The 26,829-nt window shown below is 52.8% G+C and overlaps 2 protein-coding genes across 9 annotated transcripts in view; both read left to right on the top strand.

The window, feature by feature from the left end:
• Positions 1-4,186, top strand: part of ANKRD11 (ankyrin repeat domain 11) — a 191,886-nt gene extending 187,700 nt beyond the window's left edge. For 6 of the 8 annotated variants that reach the window (XM_028093371.2, XM_028093377.2, XM_028093385.2 and 3 more), the window contains 2 exons: positions 1,182-1,274; positions 3,226-4,186. In XM_028093371.2, the coding sequence (XP_027949172.1) occupies positions 1,182-1,274; positions 3,226-3,411 (279 nt within the window). In that variant the 3' untranslated portion in view covers positions 3,412-4,186. Of the gene's footprint in view, positions 1-1,181; positions 1,275-1,474; positions 1,639-3,225 lie in introns of all 8 variants that reach the window. The other 2 variants (XM_088027546.1, XM_028093400.2) reach the window with 1 other exon arrangement.
• Positions 4,187-21,740: 17,554 nt separating this feature from the next.
• SLC22A31 (solute carrier family 22 member 31) lies at positions 21,741-26,226 on the top strand. The gene is made up of 9 exons (XM_088026925.1): positions 21,741-22,118; positions 23,475-23,578; positions 23,697-23,851; positions 24,145-24,313; positions 24,506-24,651; positions 24,749-24,857; positions 24,984-25,198; positions 25,511-25,622; positions 25,944-26,226. The coding sequence occupies exons 1-9, from the start codon at positions 21,741-21,743 to the stop codon at positions 26,224-26,226; spliced, it is 1,671 nt and encodes a 556-aa protein (XP_087883051.1).
• The last annotated feature ends 603 nt before the right edge of the window (positions 26,227-26,829 follow it).

Genomic DNA, 26,829 nt, shown 5'->3' with positions numbered 1-26,829 from the left:
CCTTCCTCCTCCTGCCATGGTCGCGGGGCGGCTCCCAGGGGGTGTCCCGAGTGCCTGTGCCTTTCAGGGGCCTCACCTGCTGGCAACTCCCAGTGCTGACCTGTCCCCGCAGACTCCCGTGTCCCCCTCCGTCCCCCGCTGCCTGCCGCATTCAGGCCTGGGGCCAGACTCTGTCGCCGGTTTGCTCCCCGGTTGATTCTCTTCCTTGACCACCACTGTTGACTTTTTAAAATCCACCCAGAGTGTGTCATTTCGGGCCTGCCCCCTGCCCCCTGGTGACTCCTGTGCCCCATGCGCCAGCGTGAGCTCCCACTGCACCCCATGCTCATGAGCAGCATTCTCAGGTTGGATATGTGCAGAAGTAGGTGGTTCAGAGATTTCTTTTAAAACTTATCAGTGCATAAAGGATTTTCTGTACACTTACAGTCTTTAAGAATATCTCAAAAACTTGCCCCATCAGGGAAGCCTGGCTCTCTGTTGGCAGAGCACGCAGCCAGCCCTTCCTGTCAGGGTCGTGAGTTCAAGCCCCACATTGGGCCTGAAGCCTACTTAAAATTTGAAGAAATTAACTTTCCCCATTAACCTGCTGTCTAAGCAAAAGGTGTAAAATAAAATGGTTAGGCACTGAAGGACTACTTTAGGGAATTTTTGCATCTAAAAGCAAGTACCTCGGTGACTTCCTGAGCCGCTTCTGAGCGAGCCCTCCCATGCATCTGGGACGGGGCCTGCGCCCAGCTCCCCGGGGGCCACACTTGGGGCCAGGGGGAGAGACTTGCACAAGTGAGGGCCACACAGAAGAGCCAGACCGCAGGGGCTGTGAGACCACCTACCCGCTGCCCCTCCGGCCTAAGGCTTACCTGCTTGGGGGCCCGTCCATGGGTACAGGTGCTGCTGTGTGTGAGGACAGTGACATCAGGTTGGCCTTCCCTCCTGCGTGAAGCCACCGCGGGCCTCTCAGGGTCCTTTTTACAGGAAGTTACAAACAGAAGAAACGGAAACATAGAGGCACACGGCAGCCTCCAGGGCTGGGGGCGGGGAATGCGAAGGGAGGGCCGTGCTGGTCGGTCCTGGACCGGGATCGCGCCTGGAGACTCCAGAGTAAGGCTGCGGCTTTCACTCTGCGCGTGAGCCGTCTGCCTGGCTCTTCCCCACCCCCCAGTGCCCACATCTGCTCTTTGCAGGGGGATGAGAACAAGTCCGTGCGCGACCGGTTCAACGCCCGCCAGTTCATCTCCTGGCTCCAGGACGTGGACGACAAGTATGACCGCATGAAGGTGAGGGCCCTGTGCCCCCCAAGCTGCGCCTGGGCTGGGGGTCCCAGCAGGTGTCTGGGGCGGGGGGCGGGGTGGCTGCTGCTGGGTCCCCTGTTTGGAAGTGACAGTGTCAGACCTTCTGAACCCAGCGGATACTTTCAGGGAGCTGAGATCTCCCCGCCCCCATGTTGCCTCCTTAGAGTGTCTTCCCTCCTGTCCAGGTGTGCGGGGAGCAGCTCCTGTCACCAGCTGGCGGTCAGACCTCTGTGGGACCCCACCTTGAGCCCTCCTCAAAGGTCACAGCGTGCACCCAGCACCGCTGCTCTGGACGTGCTGACCAGTGCAGCAGGCAGAGGATGGGTGGGAGATAGAGAAAGATTAGCAAGTAAGAAGCACACCCTCATCCGCAGGTGCTAGGGTTGCCGACTGGAAAACCGAACGCCAGTTACAGAATTGACACTAGGGTCAGCGCCACCCCTGGGAGGCTCCAGGAGGCAGGGCCCAAGAGGGCCGTGCCCGCTCTTCTCACTAGAGCTCTGGGGCTGGTGGGGGCGGGGGGAGCCTGTTCTTGAAGAGGAAGACAGTGTTTGCAGGATGCCGGCCCTAACCTGCGTCCCCTCCCCTCACGGACCCACGGCTGTGGTGCCCTCGGAGAGGTGCTGGCGTGGAGTAGACGGCCCAGAGCGGACAGTAAGAGCCCACGCGGCGTCTGCGGCCCTGGGCTCATCCCTGGGAGCCTCCCAGTCATGCCTGCCAGGCCTGGTGGCTGCCCTGTAACGAGACAGAGCCATCCTGACCACGTTAAAGTTAGACGCTGTGCATTGAAAACACAGGAGTGTAATGTCCTTAACGTACAAAGAACTTAAAAAACCAGGGTGAATAGAAAAAGACGTGGAGGGGTGCAGTCGTTGAGCGTCGGACTCTCGGTTTCAGCTCCGGTCACGATCTCAGGGTCGTGGGATCGAGCCCTGCATTGGGCTCCTCGCTCAGCGCGGGGTCGGCTCAAGAGTCTCTCTCTCTCTCCTGCCCTTCCCCCACTTGTGCGCGTGCCACTCTCAAAATCTTTTTTGAAAAAGAAAGGAAGAACGCCACGTGTGCCTGGTTTGGAGCCGTGGCCACCATAAACAGTGGTTCGTTTCCAGAACAGTAGAGACGGAGGAGGGTTCACACCCCGACCCCTCAGCACATGGAACCATTTTAAGGCAGATTAGACACTGCTCCTCCACCGTCTGTGCTTCTGTGCGCGCGTCTGAGAAAACAGGTCTGGCCGCGAGGAGAGCCCTCACACCGTGTTCACACCCACCCTCTGCCCGCAAACCCGCCCGACCCCAGGCCCATCCGTGCCGCCTCCAGCCCTGTCCCACCTCAGTGATTCCGTCAGATGCTCTTTCGGCTCCCCCCTTTCACCTGCTCCATCCGGGACACTTAACGTAGCACACCCTGAACGGTACCACCGCCGTTACTTAGAACCTAATTAATAGGATACCCCGCGTACAAAACGCTTCAAACCCTAGATAACCAGTTTCATGTGTTTCGTTTGTTTTCTGGCGCCTGGCTGGTTCAGTGGGTAGAGCATGCGACTACTGATCTTGGGGTCATGAGTTCGAGCCCCACATGTGGCATGGAGCCTAAAGTTTTTTTTTTTTTAAAAGACATAATTTGTAGTACAAGTGACTAAGACAACCAGCCCTAAATAATTATAAAATGAAAATGGCCAAGAACAGTAGCTATCAGTTTTAATTAGACGCTACTGTGAAACCTGGGGGTGGGGCACCGCGCAGGGACGGGGCTGGGCGCCCGTGGGCTCAGCACCGCTGCTGAGCCGTGCGGAGGCCGGGGGCGCTCGGGTAGCCTGTGGTGGGGGGGTGTGGGCCCCAGGGGCCCGGCCTCGCTTGGGCAGCTGGGGGGGGGAACGGGTGGGGGGGCCAGGGTCTTGCCTCAGCTCCCCTCACCTGCTGTGTTTCCCGCACAGACGTGTCTCCTGATGCGGCAACAGCATGAGGCCGCGGCTCTCAACGCCGTGCAGAGGATGGAGTGGCAGCTGAAGGTCCAGGAGCTGGACCCCGCCGGGCACAAGTCCCTGTGTGTGAACGAGGTGCCCTCCTTCTACGTGCCCATGGTCGACGTCAACGACGACTTCGTGCTTCTGCCAGCCTGACGCACCTCGGTACGGCCGCACAGGACACGGGCGAGGGCCACACGTGTCTGCCCGGCGCTGCTGCCACGTTCAGGCAGTGGAGGGAGCCTTGTCCCTCAGGTGGGGACACCCAGGGAGAGACCCGCACTTTGCCCCCTGGGGCAAGGCTCTGGAACACCAGCTGCCGCGGGAGGCCAAGGAGACTCGGGGACGCAGACGCGGACACGGCGGCCGGGGTCTGCCCTCCAGCCGGCTGCACGGGCATTTCAGGAGCTGCAGAACCGAGTGTATTTTTTAAAATTTCTTGTTCCATTCTGATCAACTAAAAGAAAATCAAGGCGTCCACCCCTCAGAAGCCGTGCCCTCCAGGTCGGAGGGCAGGGAGAGTGCGGACCCAGCTGCTGTCCGGCTGCCCCGGGCCTCAGTCAGGCTGGGACGCTGTGCGGGGGCGGGGGGGGGGAAGGGCCAGCCGCCCACCTGCCCGCCAGACACGGACTCGGAGCCGGGACTCGGGTTGTGTTTTTAATGGAGTCAAATCCACGTGGTTTGTATATTTTTTCCTTTAATCTTGGGCATTTTGTTTCTCTTTCTGAGAACATAACTTGAAACACTACAGAGCCAATAATCATATAAAAAGTATACCCGTAAACGCTGTACAGTTTTATACACATTCACAATGTACTTTTGCTGCCTTCTAGATAATTTATTTTGCAACACATTACTGCACAGTTGTAAATAACTTCTGTACTGTAACATCACTTCAGTTATGTGTAAAGAAATAAATAAATTAATTAAATGCTCTTTGTACATGACAGGCCCCTCTCCAGGAGGGGCCGACCCCCAGGACTCAGCTGAGGGGTCCCTCTGCGTCTTCAACTTGTTTTCCTTCCCAATTAGTACCTATTAATTTTGAAACAATTTTCCCTCCTTTCCCAAGCCCCCCACCCCGCACCCCAGGCAGCCAGTCCAGGGCAGGGGACAGGGAGAGGCCCAGCGGGGACACCTCCAGCCGGCTGCCCCCAGGGCCTGGCAGGAATAGGAAGGAAGGAAACGAGAGTCCCTCACGCCTGGGGCAGTGGGTCCTGGGCTGCCACCGCCTGGCCCTCTGCGCCCAGAACAGGAGCCACCACCCTGAGCTTCCACGTGTGGCTGGCAGATCTCCCAGCCAGGCTGCTGCTGATGCGGGGTCCCCACGGGGAGAGCCCCTGGGCTAGCCAGCCCCAGCTCGGAGGGCCAGGATGGGCGGGGGGGAGCCCCGCCGCGCAGAGCGGACAGACCGCGGACCCTGTGTCCTCTGGGAAGAGACGCTGCGGGGATGGGACCGGGCTGGCCTGCGGCCGCCTTCTAAGCAAAGCAACTCCTTCCCAGAGACCACCCTCGCCTCATCCAGTCCTGGCTCACACCGTCAGCCCCCCACACACCCCGGGCACTGGGGACACGGCGCAGAGGTGCAGGTCCAGGCAGCTGGGTATGGGGTGGACCTTTTCCTCACTCACATTCTGGAACCCATCACCCGGTCCTCAATCTCCCGTACCTCACTGGGCAGCAGCAACTGCAGAATGACCACGTCCCCGGGCGGGACTCCTCCGGTGCAGGGGTACCGCGGGGTGCCGGGCCAGGCTCCCACCCAGTCCGTGCGGTACCCCGGTACCGGCGGAGCCCCGCCTCTTCTCCCCTTTGTGCAGAATTCCTCCAGGCTGGTACCCGCTCGTGTGCTTGCAGGGCAGGGGTGGAGAGGGCAGCAAAGCTCCAGTGTTTTCCGGGCATCAGTTAGTTACTTTCTCATCACAGTAGCCCATCTTTTTAAAGATTTTTCATTTCATTTGAGAGCGAGTGAGCAGGGAGCCCCACACGGGACTCGACCCCAGGACCCTGGGATCATGAGCCGGAGGCAGACACCTCACCGACGGAGCTGCCCAGATGCCCCCACAGTCACCCATCTTCTAAGCCCCGCTTCTTTTTTTAAGCACCAGACGAGCCTGCGCTCACTTGCATGGAGAGTCATGGCACCGCCAGCTTTAGGCCCTGGCGGCGGAGGCCGTGGACTTGCCGGCTGTGCATGTTGGGGGTGGGGAGCTACCTCCAAGGGCCATGCGCAGTGGCTGGGGACGGCAGCCCCCCCCCCGCCCCCCGCCCCGGCCCTCTGTACTGTGTAGTGTAGACGGTGGCCCTGCAGGCTCGAGCGCCCACACACGGCATTGCCACCATGCCCCATTCTGGGGTCCGTACGCTGGGGGGCTGCCGCGGAGGCATAAGACCCAGATGCTCCCATCTGGGCAGCATGTGTGGAGGTGCCCCCCCCCCAACAACATTCATAAGTAAATTCTAAGAACAGAGGCTGTCTGTGGTTTGCTCCCAGTGCTCACTTCTCTGGGCTGGAAGGGTCAGTGCACGTATTTTCAGGATGTCCGTTGAGTCCAGACCTGCAGCTGGTCTGGACGCAGTTTGTCCCTGAGGCCCGTGCCTACGGGTGTGGGTGTCCGCAGAGAAAGGCGGGAGGAAGGGCACGCTTCGCCCCGGGCTACAGGTGCCGGCTGAGCCCCCTGCTCCACGCCTGAATACCGCCCAGGCTCCGGGCTCCAGCACACACAGCTGCCGACCTCCCTACCAGCGAGAGGGTCCACCAGCCCGCCATTGAGGCCTCTGCAGACCCTCCTGATGCCGGTCCTTCAGAGGCTCTCAGAACCTGATGAGCATCGAACAAGCTCCGGGTGAGGACCCAGCAGGGCCAGCCCAGACACCGGGTCCTCTGTGAGGGGAGCCAGTGCTTTGCCAGGGGTTCCCCTGACTTAGATGGAACACACCCACGCAAGAGATGCGAACCGGAGACTCGACAACATGGCAGCAGGTGAGGGCTTTTTGGGAGAAGCCATGAGTGGCTTCCCCTTTCGTGGGAAGGCAGCTGTGGAGGGGCATTCGAGCGGTACGGAAGCCTGGAGGTGGGCCTGACCCGGTGACCCTGCAGGGGCAGGACAGGCTCTCCCTGGAGGGGACCTGGTGCCCAAAGAGTGAGTGGACGCCTGAGGCTGGGCGACGGCTGGTGACCTTGGCGGGAAGAGAGGGTTCGTTCGCATGAACCAAGCCAGCACGCGGGTGTCTGCGGGTAGGCCCCCGACAGTCTGCTTTAACCCTCCTTTAACAGAGGGGAGGAGGACAGGAAGCTACCCCCACGTGTCTTCCTCTTCATGTTGGGGACTTCCTGACACAGGCACCCAGCACAGTGGAAAGAAGGGGCCTGGGTTCCCATTTTTGAGGAAACAGGATGAGAAGCTGAGGGACAGCCCCGGAGCTCAGGCTGTGCTCCCCACACGCCACAGCTGGGGCTTCAGGCTACTTCCCTGGCAGAGAGCGAGCCGGCACAGACCCCGCACAGACCCCGCACACGCACTTCCGGGCACAGGACCAGGGGAAACCCGTGCTTGTGGTACAACATCGCTTACGGACATCAACGTACCTGGATTATTTGTAATAGCAGAAAGGAACAATTAAAAAAAGGGTAATTGTCATAGACATAGCAGTGCTTCTCCACCTCGTACTACTTACAGTGGCCAGAAGAGTCTGCCGTGTCAGTCGCACCCCTCCGAGCTGTGACAACCTACATCTCCAAGCACTGCCAAATGCTCCAGCGCAGGGCAAATCACGCCCATTGAGAGCTGCTTATATATAGCAACGAAGAGTAACAAAATGCAGCTACATACACAGTTTGTATCGTATGGCCCTGTTTATATAAAATTCACAAAAACTGCAGGGTGAGCGGTCACTCTGTGGAGCACGTGAGCATTCCAGGGGCTGCTGGTGATACTCTCTTTCTTGACCTTGGTAATGACCCTATGGGTAAGCTTTGTGATAACTTAATGGTTAGTAAATGTGTTTTGGGCATCCTTTTGTCATATTTCACAATTTAAAAAGTTAAAAGACTTTTCTACATTTCCCTGTGGCAGCCAGGATGATATTCAAGTACATATTTTGGGAAATAGGATGCCAGATGCCAAGTTAAAATGGCAATCTGAGTCATTTACCTCCCAGTCAAAAATCCCCCCAAAATTAGAAAAGGCATAAAACCAACAATTCAAAGTAGTCCTGGTAAAGAGAGAATGTTACTATCACAGATCAGAACCTCAGAGAAATGGGAAAGATAAACTAGGATGAATTCATTTAATGGAAAATGAAGAACTTCCAGAATAGCAAAGTAAAAACCTTCAAAAAAATCTCCCTAACAGCAATAAGAACATGGGGCGGGGGGGGAAGCTGTCAAGATCAATCATTTTCAGAACTTTGGAAATTAACCAAGGCATGATTATTCCAGAAAAACAGCTAAACCTCTGTAGCGAGCTGTGTGTCATTTTAAGTTTCCATATTTCCATTCTTCTCTCTCCAGTTCCATGTTCGTCTTGACAACCAGCAACCCAGCAGCCACCAGAAGGCTCAGCCTGAGTGTGGGTCTCCTCAGGTGTCCTCCCAGCTCCAGGGCACTGCCACCATTTGACTTGTCTGGCAGCTCTTGGGAAAAGCCCCATTCCTAGGACTTGTTATTTGACCCTGACTTGGAGTTCATTCAGTGGGAAAAGGCCTTCACCCCAGAGGGTTTGTCACAAACAATCAATGACAACTGTTTAACATCACAGCTGCCCAAGGTGATGATACCAGTAAGAGCAAACAAGAGCCTGGCCACAAGCCTGAAAAGGAAGATCTGGGGAATGAGATGTCTGTGGGTACACTTATGAACGCTCTGATATATTCCTGAGGATACAGAAGGCCAAGTGCACATGCAGGTCTGTGCATGCTCAGAAAATAACTTAGAACATCCTATTTTCTCACTGTTGGCTAAACTTGAGACCTTGTGGAAACAGGAAATGAAGCCAATGCAGAGCTGTGACTTGCCAGAGTACTAAAGAGCCTTTGGGCAAAGAGTGGAAGACTTAGTGGATCAAGGCTTTGAAGGAAATCTGCCCAATCATTAGCCTTGGCAGCAAGCTAACAGCACAAAGGCGTCACCCCCACACCCAACAGGGAATTTGGATTTTATAGAATTCGTTCAGAAAGTCACTACAGCAGCAGCTGCAACCAACCAACCAACAAAAAGTAAAATCTGGAGAATGGGGAACTGATTTCCAGAATCACCCTATTATTTAAAATGTCTACTTTTGAACAGAAACTTAGGAGTTATGCAAAGAAACAAAGTACGACCCATAAACAGGAAAAAACAAGCAACAGATACTGTCTTTGAGGAAGCCCAGATATTAAACCCAAGACTTAAAGTCCACTTTGATAAATTATGTTCAAAGAACTAGATGAAATTATGTCTGGGGGGCGCCTGGGGGGCTCAGCTGGTGAAGCGAATGCCTTCGGCTCAGGTCATGATCCCAGGGTCATGGGATCGAGCCCCAGGTCTGCTTCTCCCTCTCCCCCCGCCTGCCGCTCCCCGTTTGTGCTCCTGCACTCTCTCTCTCAAATAAAATCTTTTTTAAGTGCTCAACATCGCTCGGCATCAGGGAAATCCAAATCAAAACCTCAATGAGATACCACCTCACACCCGTCAGAATGGCTAAAATTAACAAGTCAGGGAACGACAGATGTTGGCGGGGATGCGGAGAAAGGGGAACCCTCCTACACTGTCGGTGGGAATGCAAGCTGGTGCAACCACTCTGGAAAACAGTATGGAGGTTCCTCAAACAGTTGAAAATAGAGCTACCGTACGATCCAGCAATTGCACTACTGGGTATTTACCACAAAGATACAAATGTAGGGACCCGAAGGGGTACGTGCACCCCAATGTTTATAGCAGCAATGTCCACAATAGCCAAACTGGAAAGAGCCAAGATGTCCATCGACAGATGAATGGATAAAGAAGATGTGGTATATATACACAATGGAATATTATGCAGCCATCAAAAGGAATGAGATCTTGCCATTTGCAACGACGTGGATGGAACTGGAGGGTGTTATGCTGAGTGAAATAAGTCAATCAGAGAAAGACATGTATCACATGACCTCACTGATATGAGGAATTCTTAATCTCAGGAAACAAACTGAGTGTTACTGGAGTGGTTGGGGGGTGGGAGGGATGGGGTGGCTGGGTGATAGACATTGGGGAGGGTATGTGCTACGGTGAGCGCTGTGAATTCTGCAAGACTGTTGAATCACAGATCTGTACTTCTGAAACAAATAACGCAACATATTTTAAGAAAAAAGAAAAAGAAGAAGATAACAGGAGAGGAAGAAAAGGGGAGTATGTCAGAGGGGGAGACGAACCATGAGAGACGATGGACTCTGAGAAACAAACTGAGGGTTCTAGAGGGGAGGGGGGTAGGGGGATGGGTTAGCCTGGTGATGGGTATTGAGGAGGGCACGTTCTGCGTGGAGCACTGGGTGTTATGAACAAACAATCATGGAACACTGCACCAAAAACTAATGATGTAATATATGGTGATTAACATAACAATAAAAAATTAAAAAACAAAACAAAACAAAAAAAATCTTTTTTAAAACAAGAAACTATGTCTGAAGAATTAATATGACTGTAAAAGAATGGTGTCTCACCAAATAAAGAATATTAGTAAACAGAGCAGTTACTCGGAAGAGAAAGTGGAAATCATGCCGTTGGAAGTGCAGTGACAGAATCTGAGTGGGCAGAAGCAGACCTGAAGATCGGTCAACTGAGATGATCAAATTTGAGGCACAGAAAAAAAAAAAAAAGGGAAGGAAAATGAGCAGAGCTTCAGAGTCCTGCTGGGTGCTACCAAGCGCACCAAAATGTGTGCAAATGGGAGTTCCTAGGAGAGAAAGGGGCAGAAAGAATATCTAAAAAAATAATGGCCCAAATTTGATGAAAAATACTAACCTATATCTAAGAAGCCAAATAAACTGCAAGCAGGATAAACTCAAAGAGATCCACACTCAGATGCATCAAAACCTGTCAAAAGTGAAAGACAAAGAATCTTGCAAGTAGCAAGAGACTCCGTTTAGAGCCCAGGGGGAGCCTCTGCAGGACTGAACAGCACAGCAGAGGCCACGCGGCAGGAAGGCAGCAGGATGGCAAGTGCAAAGTGCTGACGGGCAGACCGTCAGCCGACAACGTAACTAGAGAAGACGCTTTCACGAACGGAGAAATTAGGACATTTGCAGATGAACAAAAACAGAATTTATTACTAGCATATCTGCACTTCAGAAACAGTCAAAAGTGTCCTTCAGGCTCCGTGAAAAAAACACTAAATAGTAATTTGAATCCACATGAAGAAATAAAAACACTGCTTTTCATCAGTAACTATATAAACATAAAAGACAGTATAAGTGCATTTTTTGTCTGTGACCCTTTTGTCTTATTTAAAAGACAATGACATAAAAAGAAGTAATTATAAAACTGCTGATGGGCTTATGATGTATAAAGACATAATTTATACGTAATTTGTAGCACAAAGGAGAAGGCTGGGTTACAACAGTTTTGGTACGCTACTGAAACTTCCTTATTCATCCAAACTAGGTTGTTTTAATATGTTTACTGTAATCCCCACATCAACTTTTTTTTTTTTAGTAGCTCAAAAATATAGTCCAATAAGCAGTTTAAATGGGATACTAGAAAACACCTAAAACAAAAGAAGGCAGTATTGGTGGAACTGAGAAACAAAACAGATTTATGACATAAGAACAGCAAAAAATAAGTAAGTTTTCCGATAATTTAAGTGTAAATGGATTAGGCTCACCAGTTAAAAGGGAGAGATTGACAGAATTTACTTTTTAAAATTATGATTCAACGATATGCTGCCTACATGAGACTCAGCAAAAACTGGCCAACCAAAAAGAACTAGACCATTCATGGTACCAGCTGGAGACTTCACTATGCTCACTTTTCAAATGGACAGAACAAGTAAGTGGAAGATCGACAAGGAAACCACAGACTTGAGCAACACTATAAACCAACTAGACCTCTATCCAGCACTCGGCCCCACCACAGCAAGGGACATATGCTTCTCAAGTGAGCATGGAATATTTTCCAGGAGAGACAATATGTGAGGCCCCAAATCAAGCCTCAGTAAATGCAGAAAGACCAAGCTAATACAGGGGCGCCTGGATGGCTCAGTCGTTAAGCATCTGCCTTCGGCTCAGGTCATGATCCCGGGGTCCTGGGATCGAGCCCCGCATCGGGCTCCCTGCTCTGCAGGGAGTCTGCTTCTCCCTCTCCCACTCCCCCTGCTTGTGTTCCCTCTCTCGCTGTGTCTCTCTCTGTCAAATAAATAAAATCCTTAGAAAAAAAAGTAAATTGAGATAATTCAAGAGGAAAAACTGAGCTGAACCAAAGAAGTGTGTGGGAGGGTTGCCCACTGAGACAGAGTGGTTTTCTCAACAGAGCCGCTGCAAACCCTGAGCTAAGACATGCAGAGCAGGACCTGGTGGGAGGGCACCCTCAGGGGCTACACAAACGCCCAGCCCCGTGAACAAAGTGAGGGGCGGCATTGCACATCCCCAAACTACACTGAACGGTGCAGCTCACCAACAAATACCACTCAACTGGCCCCTTCAAAGTGTTTAGGATGATCAATTTCAGGTTATGTGTATTTTAACATAATTAAAAAAAGAAGAAAAACACGAAAACATTTCTGTAATATAAAAGTGCAAATAGTTAATCTCAAGCAAACCCATATACTACGAGAGATGTTAGAAGGAGTCGTGCCGGCAGGAGGACACTGGTATTAGACAGAATTCTGCATCTACATAGAGAAACAATCTCTAGAACATAAACCACATGGTTAACTAGATAACACTTATTTCATGATTTCCTTAAAACATAGTTTATTTTTTTTAAGATTTCATTTATTGATCTGAGAGAGAGAGAGGGAGCACGAGCAGAGGGAGAGGCAGAGGGAGAAGCAGACTCCCCGCCGAGCAGGGAGCCCGATGAGGGACTCAATCCCGGGACTCCAGGATCATGACCTGAGCCGAAGGCAGACGCTTAACGACTGAGCCCCCCGGGCGCCCCAGAATGGCTATTTTAATATCAAAGACCATTACTAGGGATAAGGGAACTCATTTCATAATGAGAACATAACAATGATCATGTCTATGCACTTAATAGCAAAATACATGAAGCAAAAACTGATAAAATTGCAAAGAGAAACAGATAAATCCACAATTTTAAAAATTTTAACACCTCTCTCATTAGTAGGTAGAAAATCAGCAGAGACAGAGTAAATGTGAACATCGTCATCAACCAAACCAACCTAATTAACGCTTACAGAACACTTCACACAACAAAAGCTCAATGCGCATTGTTCTTAAGTACAGAGGGTGTTTACCATGGTATATACTGTACTGTGGTCATAAAACAAGTCTCCGCGAATTCAGAGGGTTCAAGTCACACAAAATAGGTTCTAATCTGTAATGGAATTAAATTACAAATCAGTAACAGAAAGATCTTAAAATCTCCAAATATTTGGGAACTAAATAATATGCTCCTTCAAAACCCTTAGATTAAGGAAGAAGCCAAATGAGAAATCTAAAGCCTGGTCCTTTGATAAGGGCAATAAAATTGATAAATTTCTAGCCAGACGATTCAGAAAAAAAAAAAGAGTAAAGACACAATTTACCAATTATCAGGAATAAGAGAGGTGACATCACCAAAGGTTTTCCAGATATTCAAGGAATAATGAAGGAATTTTAGTAGCAACTTTTATACCAATAAATTCAGCAACTTAGGGGCGCCTGGGTGGCTCAGTCGTTAAGTGGCTGCCTTCGGCTCAGGTCCTGATCCCAGGGTCCTGGGATCGAGCCCCGCGTTGGGCTTCCCGCTCAGTGGGAAGCCTGCTTCTCCCTCTGCCTGTGTGTACTCTCTGTATATATAAATAAAATCTTTAAGAAAAAGAGCACACTTATCTCAAAGAGCACTAAGCAATGTATAGAACTATTGAATCAATACATTATACATCTGAAATATAACACTGCATGTTATACTTAAATTTTAAAAAAATACACAACCTGAATAGTTCTATATCCACTAAAAACATGAATGTGTAATTTTAAATACTTCCATTAAAAAACCCTCCAGTTCCTGAGAGTTTCACTGTTGAATATCACCACTTAAGATATAATACAAATTTGATGTAAAATCTTCCCAAAAAAAAAATTGAAAAGGGAAGAATATTTTCCAACTCACCCCATGAAACCAGCATTACCATATTTGGATATCCTATATAACCAAATATACCAAAAAGAGGCAAAGACAATGCAAGAGAACCACAGACCAATATCCCTGATAAACACAAAGACAAAAATTCTAAACAAAATTTTAGTAAACAAAATGTTAGTAAACCAAATTTTTTTTAAAGATTTATTTATTTGAGAAAGAGTACATGAGAGGGGGGAGGGTTAGAGGGAGAAGCGGGCTCCCCGCTGAGCAGGGACACCCCCTGCCCCCGGATGCGGGACTCGATCCAGGACTCCGGGATCATGACCTGAGCCGAAGGCAGTCGCCTAACCAACTGAGCCACCCAGGCGCCCTTTAGTAAACCAAATTTAACAATCTGTTAAAAGGATACCACACCATTACAAAATAGGCTTTATTCCAGGAATAAAGAGTTGGTTTAACATTCTAAATCAATCCATGTAATTCACCGTATTAACAGAGTGGGGGTGGAAAGAGTGACAACCATATTAACAAAGTAAAAAAAAAAAAATGACAATCTATATAGATTCAGAAGAAAACTTTTTACAAAATCCAACATCCACTTCTTCTTAAGTTTATTTAAATAATCTCTACACCCAACATGGGGCTCAAGCCCACAACCCCAAGATCAAGAGTTGCATGCTCCTCTGAACCAGCCAAGCGCCACCCAATGTCCACTTCTGATTTTAAAAATTAATAAAACTCCACGCGCCCGAGTGGCTCAGCTGGTTGAGCATCTATCTGACTCTTGGTTTCAGCTCAGGTCATGATCTCTGGATTGGGAGATGGAGCCCTGAGTCTGGCTCCCTGCTCAGCGGGGAGTCTGCTTCTCCATCTGCCCCTCCCCCTGGTTGCACACACACACTCTCTCTCTGAAATGAATCTTTTTTTTAAAAAGATTGAAAATAAATAAAATTCTCAGCAAACTAGAATTAAAGAGGAATTTCGGGCGCCTGGGTGGCTCAGCTGGTTGAGCGACTGCCTTCGGCTCAGGTCATGATCCTGGAGTCCCTGGATCGAGTCCCACATCGGGCTCCCTGCTCAGCGGGGAGTCTGCTTCTCCCTCTGACCCTCTTCCCTCTCGTGCTATCTCTCATTCTCTCAAATAAATGAATAAAATCTTAAAAAAAAAAAAAGAGGAATTTACTTACCCCAAAAAACAGCATCTATGAAAAACCTACAGCTAACATCATACTTAATGGTGAAAGGCTGAAAGTTTAGTCCCTAAGGTCTGGAATAAGTAAGGGTATCCATTCTCACCACTTTGCTTCAGCATTGTACTGGTCAGTCTAGCCCTTACAATAAGGCAAGCAAAATCAATAAAAGGTAACCAGATTATTAAGGAGAAGTATAATGGTCTGTATTTCTAGGCAACATCTTTGCCTATTGAAAAATCAATGCAGGGGCGCCTGGGTGGCTCAGTCGTTAAGCGTCTGCCTTCGGCTCGGGTCACGCTCCCGGGGTCCTGGGATCGAGCCCCGCGTCGGGCTCCCTGCTCCGCGGGAAGCCTGCTTCTCCCTCTGCCACTCCCCCTGCTTGTGTTCCCTCTCTCGCTGTGTCTCTCTCTCTGTCAAATAAATAAATAAAATCTTTAAAAAAAAAAAGTCAATGCAATCTTCAAAAATGCTACTGGATATGAGATCAATATACAAATATCTAGTATACCTTACAGCAGCACATGCCACTGGACAAGCAAACTAGAATGAACATGAGCTACTACTTCATCTTTAAGAGAATGGCTGAAATGAGTCTGTGCATACCCTGACCAAGCCAAGTGCCAATCGGGATATGGAAGCGCTCACACTGGGCATGGAGCGCGCTGGGGGTCCTCTCCCTCCCTCCCCTGCGTGTGCGCTCACGCTCTCTCTCTCTCCTCCAAAAAAAAAAAAAAAAAAAAAAATTTAGCAATCCTTCAAAAATGAGTAAATATGATTTCCAGAGTTACCACAACATAATACTAAAAAAAGCTACTTCTCAACAAAAAATTATAAAACAGGGGTGCCTGGGCGGCTCAGTCAGTTAAGGGTCTGCCTTTGGCTCAGGTCCCCCCACATCGGGCTCCCTGCTCAGTGGATAGTCTGCTTCTCCCTCTCCCCCTGCTTGTGCTCTCTCTCTCTCTCACTCACTCTCTCTGCCGAATAAAATATATAAAAATCTTTAAAAAAAATTATAAAACAGGGCGCCTGGGTGGCTCAGATGGTTAGGCGTCTGCCTTCGGCTCAGGTCGTGGTCCCAGGGTCCTGGGATCGAGTCCCACATCGGGCTCCCTGCTCCTTGGGAGCCTGCTTCTCCCTCTGCTTCTCTCTCTCTCTCTCTCTCCACCCCCCTGTCACTCATGAATAAATAAATAAAATCCTAAAAAAAAGTTATAAAACAGCAAGAAACTGGAAACTATATCTCATTCATAAGGGGTAATTTTTTATTTATTTATTTTAGAGATTGGGGGGGCAGGCAGAGGGAGAGAGAGAAAATCCCAAGCAGGCTCCTCTGCCCGATGCAGGGTGTGATCCCACAACCCTGAGATCATGACCTGAACCAAAATCAAGAGTCAGACGCTTACCCGACTGAGCCACCCAGATGCCCCATTCTATGTGGTTTTAACTCCTCTTTTCCTACAGTGTTTAATAGGCAAATGCAGGAAGTCATTACAAATCTGTGTTCAGAGGCACACAAGATACAGACATAAACCGTGCACTAACAATACAAAGGAGACACAGACGCATACAGGACAAGTGTTTGGATACTTCTGAAACGAATGCGTATTATTCTTACTAGTGTGTTCTCAGTTCAGCCTAGACTGTCATGTTACCAGCAATCCCTGAGGTAACCACTAACAAATAACTAAAAACATTTGGAAATAGAAGAAGGGAATTAAGATAGTCTATTTTATTTTTTAAAGATTTTATTTATTTGAGAGACAGAGAAAGCAACAGAGAGAGCGAGAGCACGAGCAGGGAGGAGAGGGAGAAGCAGCCTCCCCAGGGAGCCTGACGCGGGGCTCGATCCCAGGACCCGGGAGCCTGACCTGAGCCGAAGGCAGACGCTTCACTAACTGAGCCACCCAGGAATCCCCAAGATAGTCTATTTCAAAAAATCAACTAAATACAAAGACAGTAATGGAGGAGCTGAGGAAAAACAACAAAAAATATCTAAGACTGAAAAATGAGTGGCAGAAGTTAAATCCACAAGAGAACTGGGGTGGTTATACGAGCATCGGACAAAACAGAATATAATTTATAAATTGTCACAAGAGGGGGGCCTGGGTGGCTCAGTTCTTAGGCGTCTGCCTTCGGCTCGGGTCGTGGTCCCAGGGTCCTGGGATTGAGTCCCTGCATCGGGCTCCCTGCTCCGTGGGAAGCCTGCTTCTCCCTCTCCCTGCCCCTCCCCCTGCTTGTGCTCTCGCTCTCTGTCAAATAAATAAATAAAATCTTAAAAAAAAACCATTTATATAAATTGTCACAAGAATCAAAGGAAGACATCTATATTAATCTTAAAAGACCAGTTCATCAAGGAGATGTAACAATTATAAACATATAAACACTGAGCAGAATCCCCAAAATAGATGAACCCAAACCCAACAGAATGGAAGAGAGACACAGACGGCTGTACAACAATGGCTGGGAATTCTGGTTCCCCGTGTCCATAATGGATTGAGCAACCAGACATAAGTGCGTTAAGGCTGGAACACCATAGCTAAGCAGCTCCAGCAGACATCTACCGAACATCTCACCCAACAGCAGTAGAATGAACGTCTCAAGTGCACATGGAACATTCTCAAAGACAGACCCCTTGTCAGACCACACAATAAGCCCCCGTAAGTTTAAAAAGACTGAAATCTTCTCTGACTGCAATGGAATGAAGCTAGAAAGCAGGAACAGGAAGCAAAGTGAAAAATTCCAAACACCTGCAGGCTAAAGAGCACACTCTTAAATAACCAATGAGTCAAAAAAATAAATCTCAAGAGAAAATTTTAAAATATTTGAAGACTAAAGAAAAACAATTACAAGATGCAAATGCAGCGTGGGGGAAATTTATAGCTGTAAATGCCTACTGGAGAGAATAAGTCACTAACCTAACTTTACACCTTAAGGATCAAGAAAGAAAGCACAAACTAAACCCAAAGCCAATAGATGGGAAGAAATAATAAAGATTAAAGTTGTGTGGGAATCAAAGGAAACCTCGTCTATACTGGAGCCCGCCGGCAGGGAGAGTTCTCACACCCAGCACTTCTGCAGGCTCAACAGAAGACGCGCACCTTGCACATGGCTACCACTTTACTACCCTAACCGGAAGAAGGCAGCTTCCCCCGCCTCCAGCAACAGCTCAGCCAATGAGAGGCCGTCACAGTGGGGCGCCCCTACACTTCCAGCTCCCAGTTTACTCCAATGGACTCTTAGTTTACAACAGCCCCTCCAACCCCCCCTTTCCTCCCTAGAAGAGCCTCTGCTTTGTTTCCGGATTCGCGGAAGGCTTTGTTTGCCCCGGCTTGCTTGTCCTGGATTGCAAGTCTCTGCTATTCCAGAAAAAAGCCATTTTTGCTGGTAAAATAACTCGCAGCTTTATTTTTAAGGTTAACAGTGGAGATAAATGAAATAAAAAATAGAATCAACAAAACAAGCTGGCTGGACAATATATAGGCTAAGAAAAAACAAGACTCAAATTACTAAAATTGGAAGTGAATAAGAAAACATTACTGGACCTCACAGAAATACAAAATAATAAGAGAATACTATGAACAATTACATGCAAACATACTAGAAATCCTCTGAAATGGACACATTCCTAGAAACACACAGATTACCATAACTGACCCAAGAAGAAAGAGAAAATTTAAACATACCCTATAATAAGAAATTGAGTCAGTAATCAACAACATCCCATGAAAGGAAAGCCCAGGACCAGATGGTTTTGTGGGTAAATTCTACCAAATATTAAAGAATTAGCACCAGTCCATCCCAAAGTCTCCCAAACAATAGGAAGGAACACTCTGTGAGGCCAGTATCACCCTGATAACAGTCAAAGACATCACAAGAAAAAAAAAATGATAAACCAGTATCCTAAGAATATAGAGGCAAATATTCTCATGAAAATACTAGCAAATATAATCCAGCAGTATATTGAAATAATTAGACATCATGATCATGTGGGATTTATCCCGGAATACAAGGATGGTTCAACATACAAAAAATAATCAATGTAATACACCATATTAATAGAAGGGAAAAATTCAACATCATTTCATTTCGTGATAAAAACACCTAAGCTAGGAATGGAAAGAAAATATCTCAGAATGATAAAGGGCACTTTGGAAAAACCCAAAGCTGATATCATCCTCAGTGGTGTAAGACAGAAAGTTTTCCCACTAAAATCAGGAACAAGACAAGGATGCCCATTTTCACCACTTGTGTTCAATGTTATACTAGAAGTCCTAGCTATAGAAATTAAGCAGAAAAAGAAATAAAAGTATCTGTAATTGTAAATAACATCTTAGATGTAAAAAATCCTTTAAAAAATCCACAAACACGCCCAACATCAGAGCTACTAAAGAAATTCAGGAGTGCCTGGGTGGCTCAGTTGGTTAAACGTCTGACTCTTGATTTCAGCTCAGGTCTTGATCTCAGGGTCATAAGTTCAGGCCCTAGACTGGGCTCCACGCTGGCATGGAGCCTACTTAAAAAAAAAAAAAGAAAAGAAAAGAAAAGAAATTCAGCAAAATTGTAGCATACAAGATCAGTATCCTAAAAATCACTTGTATTTCTACAGGCTAGCAATGAACAATCTGAAAAGGAAACTTATAAAACAATAATTTCATATACAATAGTATCAAAAAGAATAAAATACTTCAGAAATAAATTCACTCAGGGAAGTACAAGACTTGTATACCCCAAACCACAAAACATTTCTGAAAGAAATTAAAGATGACCTCGATAAATGGAGAGACATTTTGTGTTCAAGGATTGGGGGACTTAATATTGCTAAAACGGCAGTATTTCCAAATATTCCCAAAGTGTTCTATAGATTCAGTGCAATCCCTACCAATATCCGAATGGCCTTTTGGGAAAAAAACAGAAAAAGTGATCGTAAACCTCATATAGAATTGCTACTGATCCCAAATAGTCAAAACAGTCTTGAAAAAGAACAGAGTTGGAGGACTCTCTTCACCTACTAGAAAGCTACAGTTATCAAGAGAGTGAGGTACTGGCATGAGAATAAAGACACAGATCTATGAATAGAATGGGGAGTCCAGACATTAACCATACAATTGGTGTCATCAAAGGTGCCAACACAATTCAGTGGGGAAAGAACAAGTCTTTCAACCAATGGTGCTGGGCAATGAGTGTCCACATGCAACACAATGAAGTTAGACTCTTATCTAACACCACATGCAAAAACGAACTCAAATTGGATCAAAGCCCTGAATCTAAGAACTGAATTTGTAAAATGCTAAGACAGGTGCAAATATTCATAATCTTCAGTTTAGTAACAGTTTCTTACATGACTCCAAAAGCATGAGCATGTAGGGAAAAAAATGAACTTCACGAACATTAACATTTTTTTGCACTGAAGGGCGCTATAAGAAAGTGAAATGACAATGAACAGGATGAGAGGAAATACTTGCAAATCCTGTATCTGATAAGGCCTAGTATCCAAAATATGTATAGAATAGTTAAAACCAACAAAAACGCAAACAACACAAGTAAAAACGGGCATAGAATCTGCAGCATCATTTCCCCAGAGACAGATCGGGGCCAATAAGCACAGGAGAAGATCCACATCAGCAGCCGCTGAGGAGGCACCAATGGAGAACACAGGGGCACGTCTCACCCGCACCCGGGTGGCTGTAGCCCTGGGACAGACGGCGGCGGCGGGAATGCAAAAGGCTCGGGGACGAGTCACATGCGGACTCGTTACACCGGCGCGCACACCTGCACCTGGCGGGCAGGCCTGCACCGGGGCGCACACCTGCACCGGGCGGGACGCACCAGCGCGCACACACCTGCACCGGGGCGCACACCTGCACCGGGCGGGACGCACCAGCGCGCACACACCTGCACCGGGGCGCACACCTGCACTAGACGGGCACGCCTGCACCAGGCGGGGCGCACCAGCGCGCACACACCTGCACCGGGCGGGGCGCACCGGGGCGCACACCTGCACAGGGCAGAGCGGATTTCCCGGCCGCGAAGAGGGCCTAAGTACTGGCCCGAGGGCCCCGCTCTGCGGACGCCCCGGAGGGGCGGACGGGGACTTCTCCCTCGCGGTGAGCAGAACACGGCGAGTTTCCCCTCACCGGGGACATCTTTAAGCCAGGAACACTCGGACACGCGGAACGCTGCCCGTGTAAGACGCAAGGCAGGTCCAGGGTCCCTTCGCAAAGCCAAGAAACGGGGCAAGGAACCCAGGCGTCCTATAAACGTCATCTACAGCTTCCCCCCCACACAACTGTCCCCAGAGCCGCACACAGACGCGGAAGGCCAAGCCACTTACCTCGGGTCTGGGGAGGAAGACCCCGCCGTCCGCACGCGCGACGCCGCCACGGCGAGGCCCGCGCCGCACAAACCTACGACGACGTTCAAACTCCCCAGCGGGGCCTCGCCTTACCAGCAGCACACTCCGCTCGGCCGCGACACCCGCACCACCGGGACAGACACGACCTTGGCCCCTAGCCCGCCGAGCGTACCTGAGCGCCTCGACTGCCCCGCCGGCCACGCCCCCGCGCGAGAACGCCCCGCCGGCCACGCCCCCGCACGCGCACCCCCTCCCGGCCCCGCCCCCACCAACCGCGCCCCCGCCCGGGGACACCCCGCCGGCCACGCCCCCGTGTGAGCGCCAACTCTGCCAGCCACGCCTCCGACCTCGCCCCCCGTGCAAGGACGCCCCACCGGCCACGCCTCCGACCACGCCCTCGCACGAGAACCCCTCCTGCCGGCCCCGCCCGCCGACCACGCCCCCGCACGAGGTCGCCCCGCCGGCCACGCCCCATGATCGCTCCGCACCACTGGCTGCCCTGGACGCCGAGCTGACCACGTGCCACAACTACGCCTCCGCAACCCCCGTGGCGGGGGCGAGGGCGCGGTGACCCTCACCTAGCCGGCTCTCTCGGGCCACGCCCCTGCCGCTCTAGGCCCCAGGGACCCGCCTTCAGTGGCTCCGCTCCCGCCCAGGCCCCGTCCGGCCGAGCGCAGAGGCGCTGATGGAGTCGGAGACGCGGGTTCTGCGCGCGGCGGGAGGCTTCGGCCGGGCCCGGCGTCTGCTGGCCGCCGCCTCGTGGCTGCCGTGCGTGGCGCTGGGGCTGGCGCTGGGCTCGGAGCCGCTGCTGACCGCGCTGCCGGCGCACTACTGCCGGCCGGACCCCGCGCTGCTGCCCCCCGCGCTGCGCGTCCTGCGCGGGCCCGCGCTGCTCGACGCCAGCGTGCCGCGCCTGGGGCCCGCGCGCGCCCGGAGCCCCTGCCTGCTCCTGCGCTACCCCGAGTCCGCGTCCCGCGCTCGCCCCAACGGGACCCGGCCCTGCACGCGCGGCTGGTACTACACGCTGCCCGCCGCCGGCCTGCTGCGCAGCCCGGTCACCCAGGTGCGCGCCCGAGCCGCGGGGGGGCGTCGCACGGGCTGGGTCCCCGGCGCTCCGCCTTCCACCCGGCCCCCCCCCCCCCCGCCTCCTCTCTCCTCTCTGTCCTTACATTTCCCCCGCCCCCCCAATCTCTGTGCCCCGTCCTCTGCTCCCCCTTTCCTCTGCCCCCACCTCCTCCTTCCCCCTTGTCTTCTGCCCTTGGTCTGCTGGGGCTGTCATGCTGCGCTCTTAGTTGGGGGTCAGATGATGCAGCAGATGCCCAGGTAGACGGGGGCTAGGCCTAATGGCAGAACTGCTGCCCGAGGTCCGCCAGTGTGGGCGGGCAGCCTGGAGGAAGAGGAGTTCAGCTGAAGGTATGAGCAAATAAGCGCCAGGTGGTCCGCGGTACGTGGCACTTCAGTGCCACCAACGTTTTGAGTAAGCTGTGGCTTTGGGCCATGTAGGTGTCGAAATTGGGTTCCCAAGACAGGAGGCTTTGAATCAAGGTAGCCACCCAGAAATAGCAAACCCTCCCGTTGATGTGCACACAAGCTGGCGGGGCGGGGGCAACTCAGCGTTCTGGGTGGGAAGAGATGGGGAGGGGGCAGTTGGAACCTCCCAGGCCCCTCTTCCTCTCCTTCCTCCCTCGGGCTAGGACCTGCCCAGCTCTGCCTCCCTCTTGGCCTGGGCCCCGCAGCCCTGACTCTGTCCCTGGGTGGATTGGCCCGTGTGGAAACTAGGACAGGGTTGCCACATCCCTGCCTGGAGCCCTGAAACGGGCTGGGCTTCTCCTCCGTCCCACTCTGTTCCCTGTGGCTCCTGCCCTTTCGTTGGGGTACTGATCAATCAGCCCTCCCCCCCAGCTTTCACGAACGTTTGGTTTTTAAACTAAAAACTCGGATGTAATGTGACCCCTAACAGTATGTTAGGTCTGAGGAGAAGGCGCGGACACCTGGAAGGAGAGGTGGGGAAGGGCAAAACTGAGGTCAAGGGCCCTTGTCTGGGAAAAGTGGGTGAGCCCAGCCCTCCAGCCCGTTCCCAGAATCACTCTTCAAACGAGCAGGGCAGGGGGAGAGAGGGCGCGGCCCTTGGCACAGCGGTAGGCCAGTCAAGAGTCACCTGTGGTGGGACGGCGTTGGCTGCCCAGAGGTGAGTGGGACCCTATCCAGAGAAAACCGGAAAACAGACGTGGGGGTCCAGGTAGGGCCTCAGACCAGGGACTGTTCAAATCCCAGCGGAAGACTACTACCAGAGTCAGGAGAGTGTGCTGTGCGACCTTGAGCGGGACATCTAGGGCCCTTGGCAGCCTGACCCTCTGGGAACTCCGGCACGGGGGAGGGTGGACCTGGCCAGCCCACAGGTGACTGGTGTCCCCCGCAGTGGAACCTCGTGTGTGAGGACGGCTGGAAGGTGCCTCTGGAGCAGATGAGCCACCTCCTGGGCTGGCTGCTGGGCTGTGTCCTCCTGGGTGCAGGCTGTGACTGGTGAGGTGCTGGCCCTTCCCCTCTGCCCCAGGAGCCCTACCTTCAAGCTCTTCGGGGTCTAGCCAGATCCCCAAGTTGTCCTGACCCTCAGCCACGTGTGTCCCCGGCCGCCCCCCAGGTTTGGACGTCGGGCTGTGTTTGTGGCCTCCCTAGTGCTGGCCACGGGCCTGGGGGCCGGTGAGGCCCTGGCGGCCAGCTTTCCTGCCCTGCTGGCTCTGAGGCTGCTTCATGGGGGGGCCTTGGCAGGCTTTTCCCTGGCCCTCTACGTGGCTCGTGAGTACCGTGGGGTGCTTGTGGGGAGCACCCCCTCCGGCAAGGCCTCCCACTTGGCTGCGGGGCCGAGTCAGGTGGCACAAGAGGCCTCTCTGGCACTCCCACCGAGGGCCCTTCTGGGGAAGGCGGGAGGGGCACTCTTTGTTCTGTGAGCTGTGCTGTTGGTGGGAAGGTCCGGGAGCTGGAGGAGGCAGTGGGTGGCCTCAGACTTGGCAGGCTAGTGACTGGTCCCCCACAGCCCTGGACAGAGCAGCTGTCCCAAGAGGCCTTGGTCTCAGGCTGTTTCTGCTCAGGCCTGGAGCTGTGCGACTCCCCCCACCGCCTGGTGTTCTCCGTGGCGGCTGGCCTCTTCTCGGTGCTGGGCACCCTCCTGCTGCCCGGCCTGGCCCTGCTCGCGCAGGACTGGCGCCTTCTGCAGGGGCTGAGCGCCCTGGTCACGGGGCTTTTGCTGCTCTTTTGGGGGTAAGTGTGGTGGTAGATGGTTCAGTAACAGTGGTGGAGGCTGCGTGTGTAGCTTCCCTCCATGCATGTGGGACTGGGACAGGGACCCAGGAAGCCATGGCATGTTCTCTCCCCCTGGGTCCCAGGCGGGGGCATTGGCCTCGGTCATCCCTACAGAGAGGACCCGGGGGCATCCTCACCCCGCCCTTGCAGGTTCCCATCCCTGTTCCCCGAGTCTCCCCGCTGGCTGCTGGCCACGGGACAGCCAGCCCGAGCCAGGAAGATCCTGTGGCACTTTGCAGAAGCTGGGGGCGCAGACCCCGAGGACAGCTCAGAGGAAGAGAGCTCCCTGGCTACGGGTAATGCACCAGCCAGGAGAAGGGAGATATGGGTGCTGGGGAAGGGGGAGAAGGGTCGGCCCCTCACCTGTGCCCCCTCATATCCCCGGAGCCACAGAACTGGACATGCTGGGTGCAGGAAGCCCCCAGCCCCGGTACCACTCCATCCTGGAGCTCCGGCACACCTGCATCGCCTGGAGAAATGGACTCATCCTGGGCTTCAGTTCGTGAGGAGGGGAGGGTGTGGGTGGGCTAACTGTCTGAGCCTTCCTCCCAGGGTGGGTCTTTGGTTGCTGGAGTCCCCTGTCCTGGTTAGGCCATAGCTGCCCCCTCCCTGCCTCCCTCCCTCCCAGGCTGATCTGCGGGGGCATCAGAGCCAGCTTCCTCCGCAGCCTGACCCCGAGTGAGCCCGCCTTCTACCAGCCCTACTTTCTGGGCGCTGGCCTGGAGGCCATAGCCACTGTGTTCCTGCTGCTGACGGGGGACCGCTGGGGACGACGCCCAGTCCTCTTGCTGGGCACCCTGGTCATGGGCCTGGCGTCCCTGCTGCTTCTTGCCGGGACCCAGTGTGAGTGTGGAGTCCTTGGTTTGGCTGAGGGTCTGATGTGGGGCACTGGGATCAGCCCCCTCCTGGGCCCACAAGTGAGAGGCACAGGTGTTGGAATGAAGCTGTGCCTTTTACCCAATTCATGTCCCCGCTGTGTAGCCAAACTGACACCCGAAGGATCCTACGGGAAGGGGCTCGATATAAGGGTCTGGTTCAAGTAGGGGCGGCCGGGAGCACCTGACACCCCCCGCCCAGCACAGGGTGCAGCCGCGTGGTGAAAGGCTGGGAGGCCGGGCCCCATGGGCAGTATGGGAGCCTTCTCCTTGTCCCCAGACCTGCCAGAATGGACCATGTGGTCACTCTCTGTCCTGGGCCTCCTGGCCTCCCAGGCCGTGTCTGCTCTCAGCAGCCTCTTTGCGGCAGAGGTATTGCCCACAGTGACCAGGTAAGGCCGCACCCAGCCTTCCCAGTCCTCTGTACCCAGGCTTCAGACCCGCCCTTCCCAGAGGGCTTGGGAGACACTGGTCACAGAAGGGAGTGGGGGGTGGGCAGAGTTGAGGCAGCCCCCAGAGAGGACAGAATCTCAGGGGGAAAGCCGGTTCCTCATTTCCCTAATGAAAAGAACAAAACTTGTTCCAGGATGGGGAAGAGAACCTCTTTCCACAAAAACTTTTGAGTTTGGTTTTCCTGGAGCCCCCACACTGTGCCCCCGCCACCTCCCGTCTCCCTGGCTACCCCCCCCCCAACACCAGGCCCTCTCCCGCAGGGGCGCCGGCCTGGGCCTCGTGCTGGGGGCCGGCTTTCTGGGCCAGGCGGCCGCCCCCCTGGCCGACCTACACGGCCGGCGCGGCTTCTTCCTGCACCACGTGGTCTTCGCCTCCTTCGCCATCCTGGCCCTGCTGTGCGTCCTGCTGCTGCCGGAGAGCCGGGGCCGCGGGCTGCCCGCGTCGGTGCAGGACGCCGACCGCCTGTGCCGGTCCCCCCTCCGCGGGGGCCGCCCCGGCCCGGACCACCTGCCGCTGCTGCCGCCCACCCCCCGTCCGCAGTAGCGGTGCCAGGAGAGCTGGCCGCAGCTCCCTCGGGTGGCCGCGGGCCGGTGCGGCGGGGCTGCGGGCGGAGCCGTCCCTGCCCCCACCACCCCCGCTAGGTCCCCCGCTCCTCGCCTCCCCGCCCCCCAGGATAAAGGCATCCATGGAACTTGGCGTCCTCACTGCTTCCCGCAGGCCGCACCCCTGGGGCCCACCGGCTCCGTGTAGCTCACTACCGCCTGCAGCCCCTCCCACCATGCCCACGCCCTGGGGGGCTGCGGGAGGCTGGGGGCAGCCCAGTGCCGCAGACAGGAGCGGGTGGAGCTGGGCTCTGCAGGTCATTGCGCGCCCGCCATGGAGAGAAGAGCACGTTTTTAATTCTGGGGGGAGAGGGCTGCTTCCTTTCACACAAAGATGAGGTCTGCGAAAGTGGGGGGCGACTGAAAGCCGGGTTGTCTGGTTCTCCTTTCCGATGCGGTCTGGCGCTCCAGGCTGTGGGCCCCCTGGACTCGGGTCTCCCCAGCAGAAGCAGCCTGCACAAGGGCCTCAGGGACGGAGGCCGGTACCCTCTGGCCGCCTCTGCAGAGGTCAGGCGGCCCTCACAGCTGCGCACCAGGCCCTTGA

The sequence above is a fragment of the Eumetopias jubatus genome, unplaced genomic scaffold (genome assembly GCF_037043125.1).
Source record: "Eumetopias jubatus isolate StellerSeaLion01/CBP00866 unplaced genomic scaffold, mEumJub1_p1.0 scaffold_10, whole genome shotgun sequence".
NCBI lineage: Eukaryota > Metazoa > Chordata > Mammalia > Carnivora > Otariidae > Eumetopias > Eumetopias jubatus.
Note: the sequence above shows the minus strand (reverse complement) of the source record. Positions and strands in the feature narration are given on the sequence as shown.

Bases quoted from the DNA above. Each gene is read 5' to 3' on its own strand.
- SLC22A31 (XM_088026925.1), top strand. From the start codon at position 21,741: ATGGAGTCGGAGACGCGGGTTCTGCGCGCGGCGGGAGGCTTCGGCCGG. The intron at 22,119-23,474 runs GTGCGCGCCCGA...TGTCCCCCGCAG, and splicing joins TGCGCAGCCCGGTCACCCAG to TGGAACCTCGTGTGTGAGGA. The intron at 23,852-24,144 runs GTGAGTACCGTG...GTTTCTGCTCAG, and splicing joins CCTGGCCCTCTACGTGGCTC to GCCTGGAGCTGTGCGACTCC.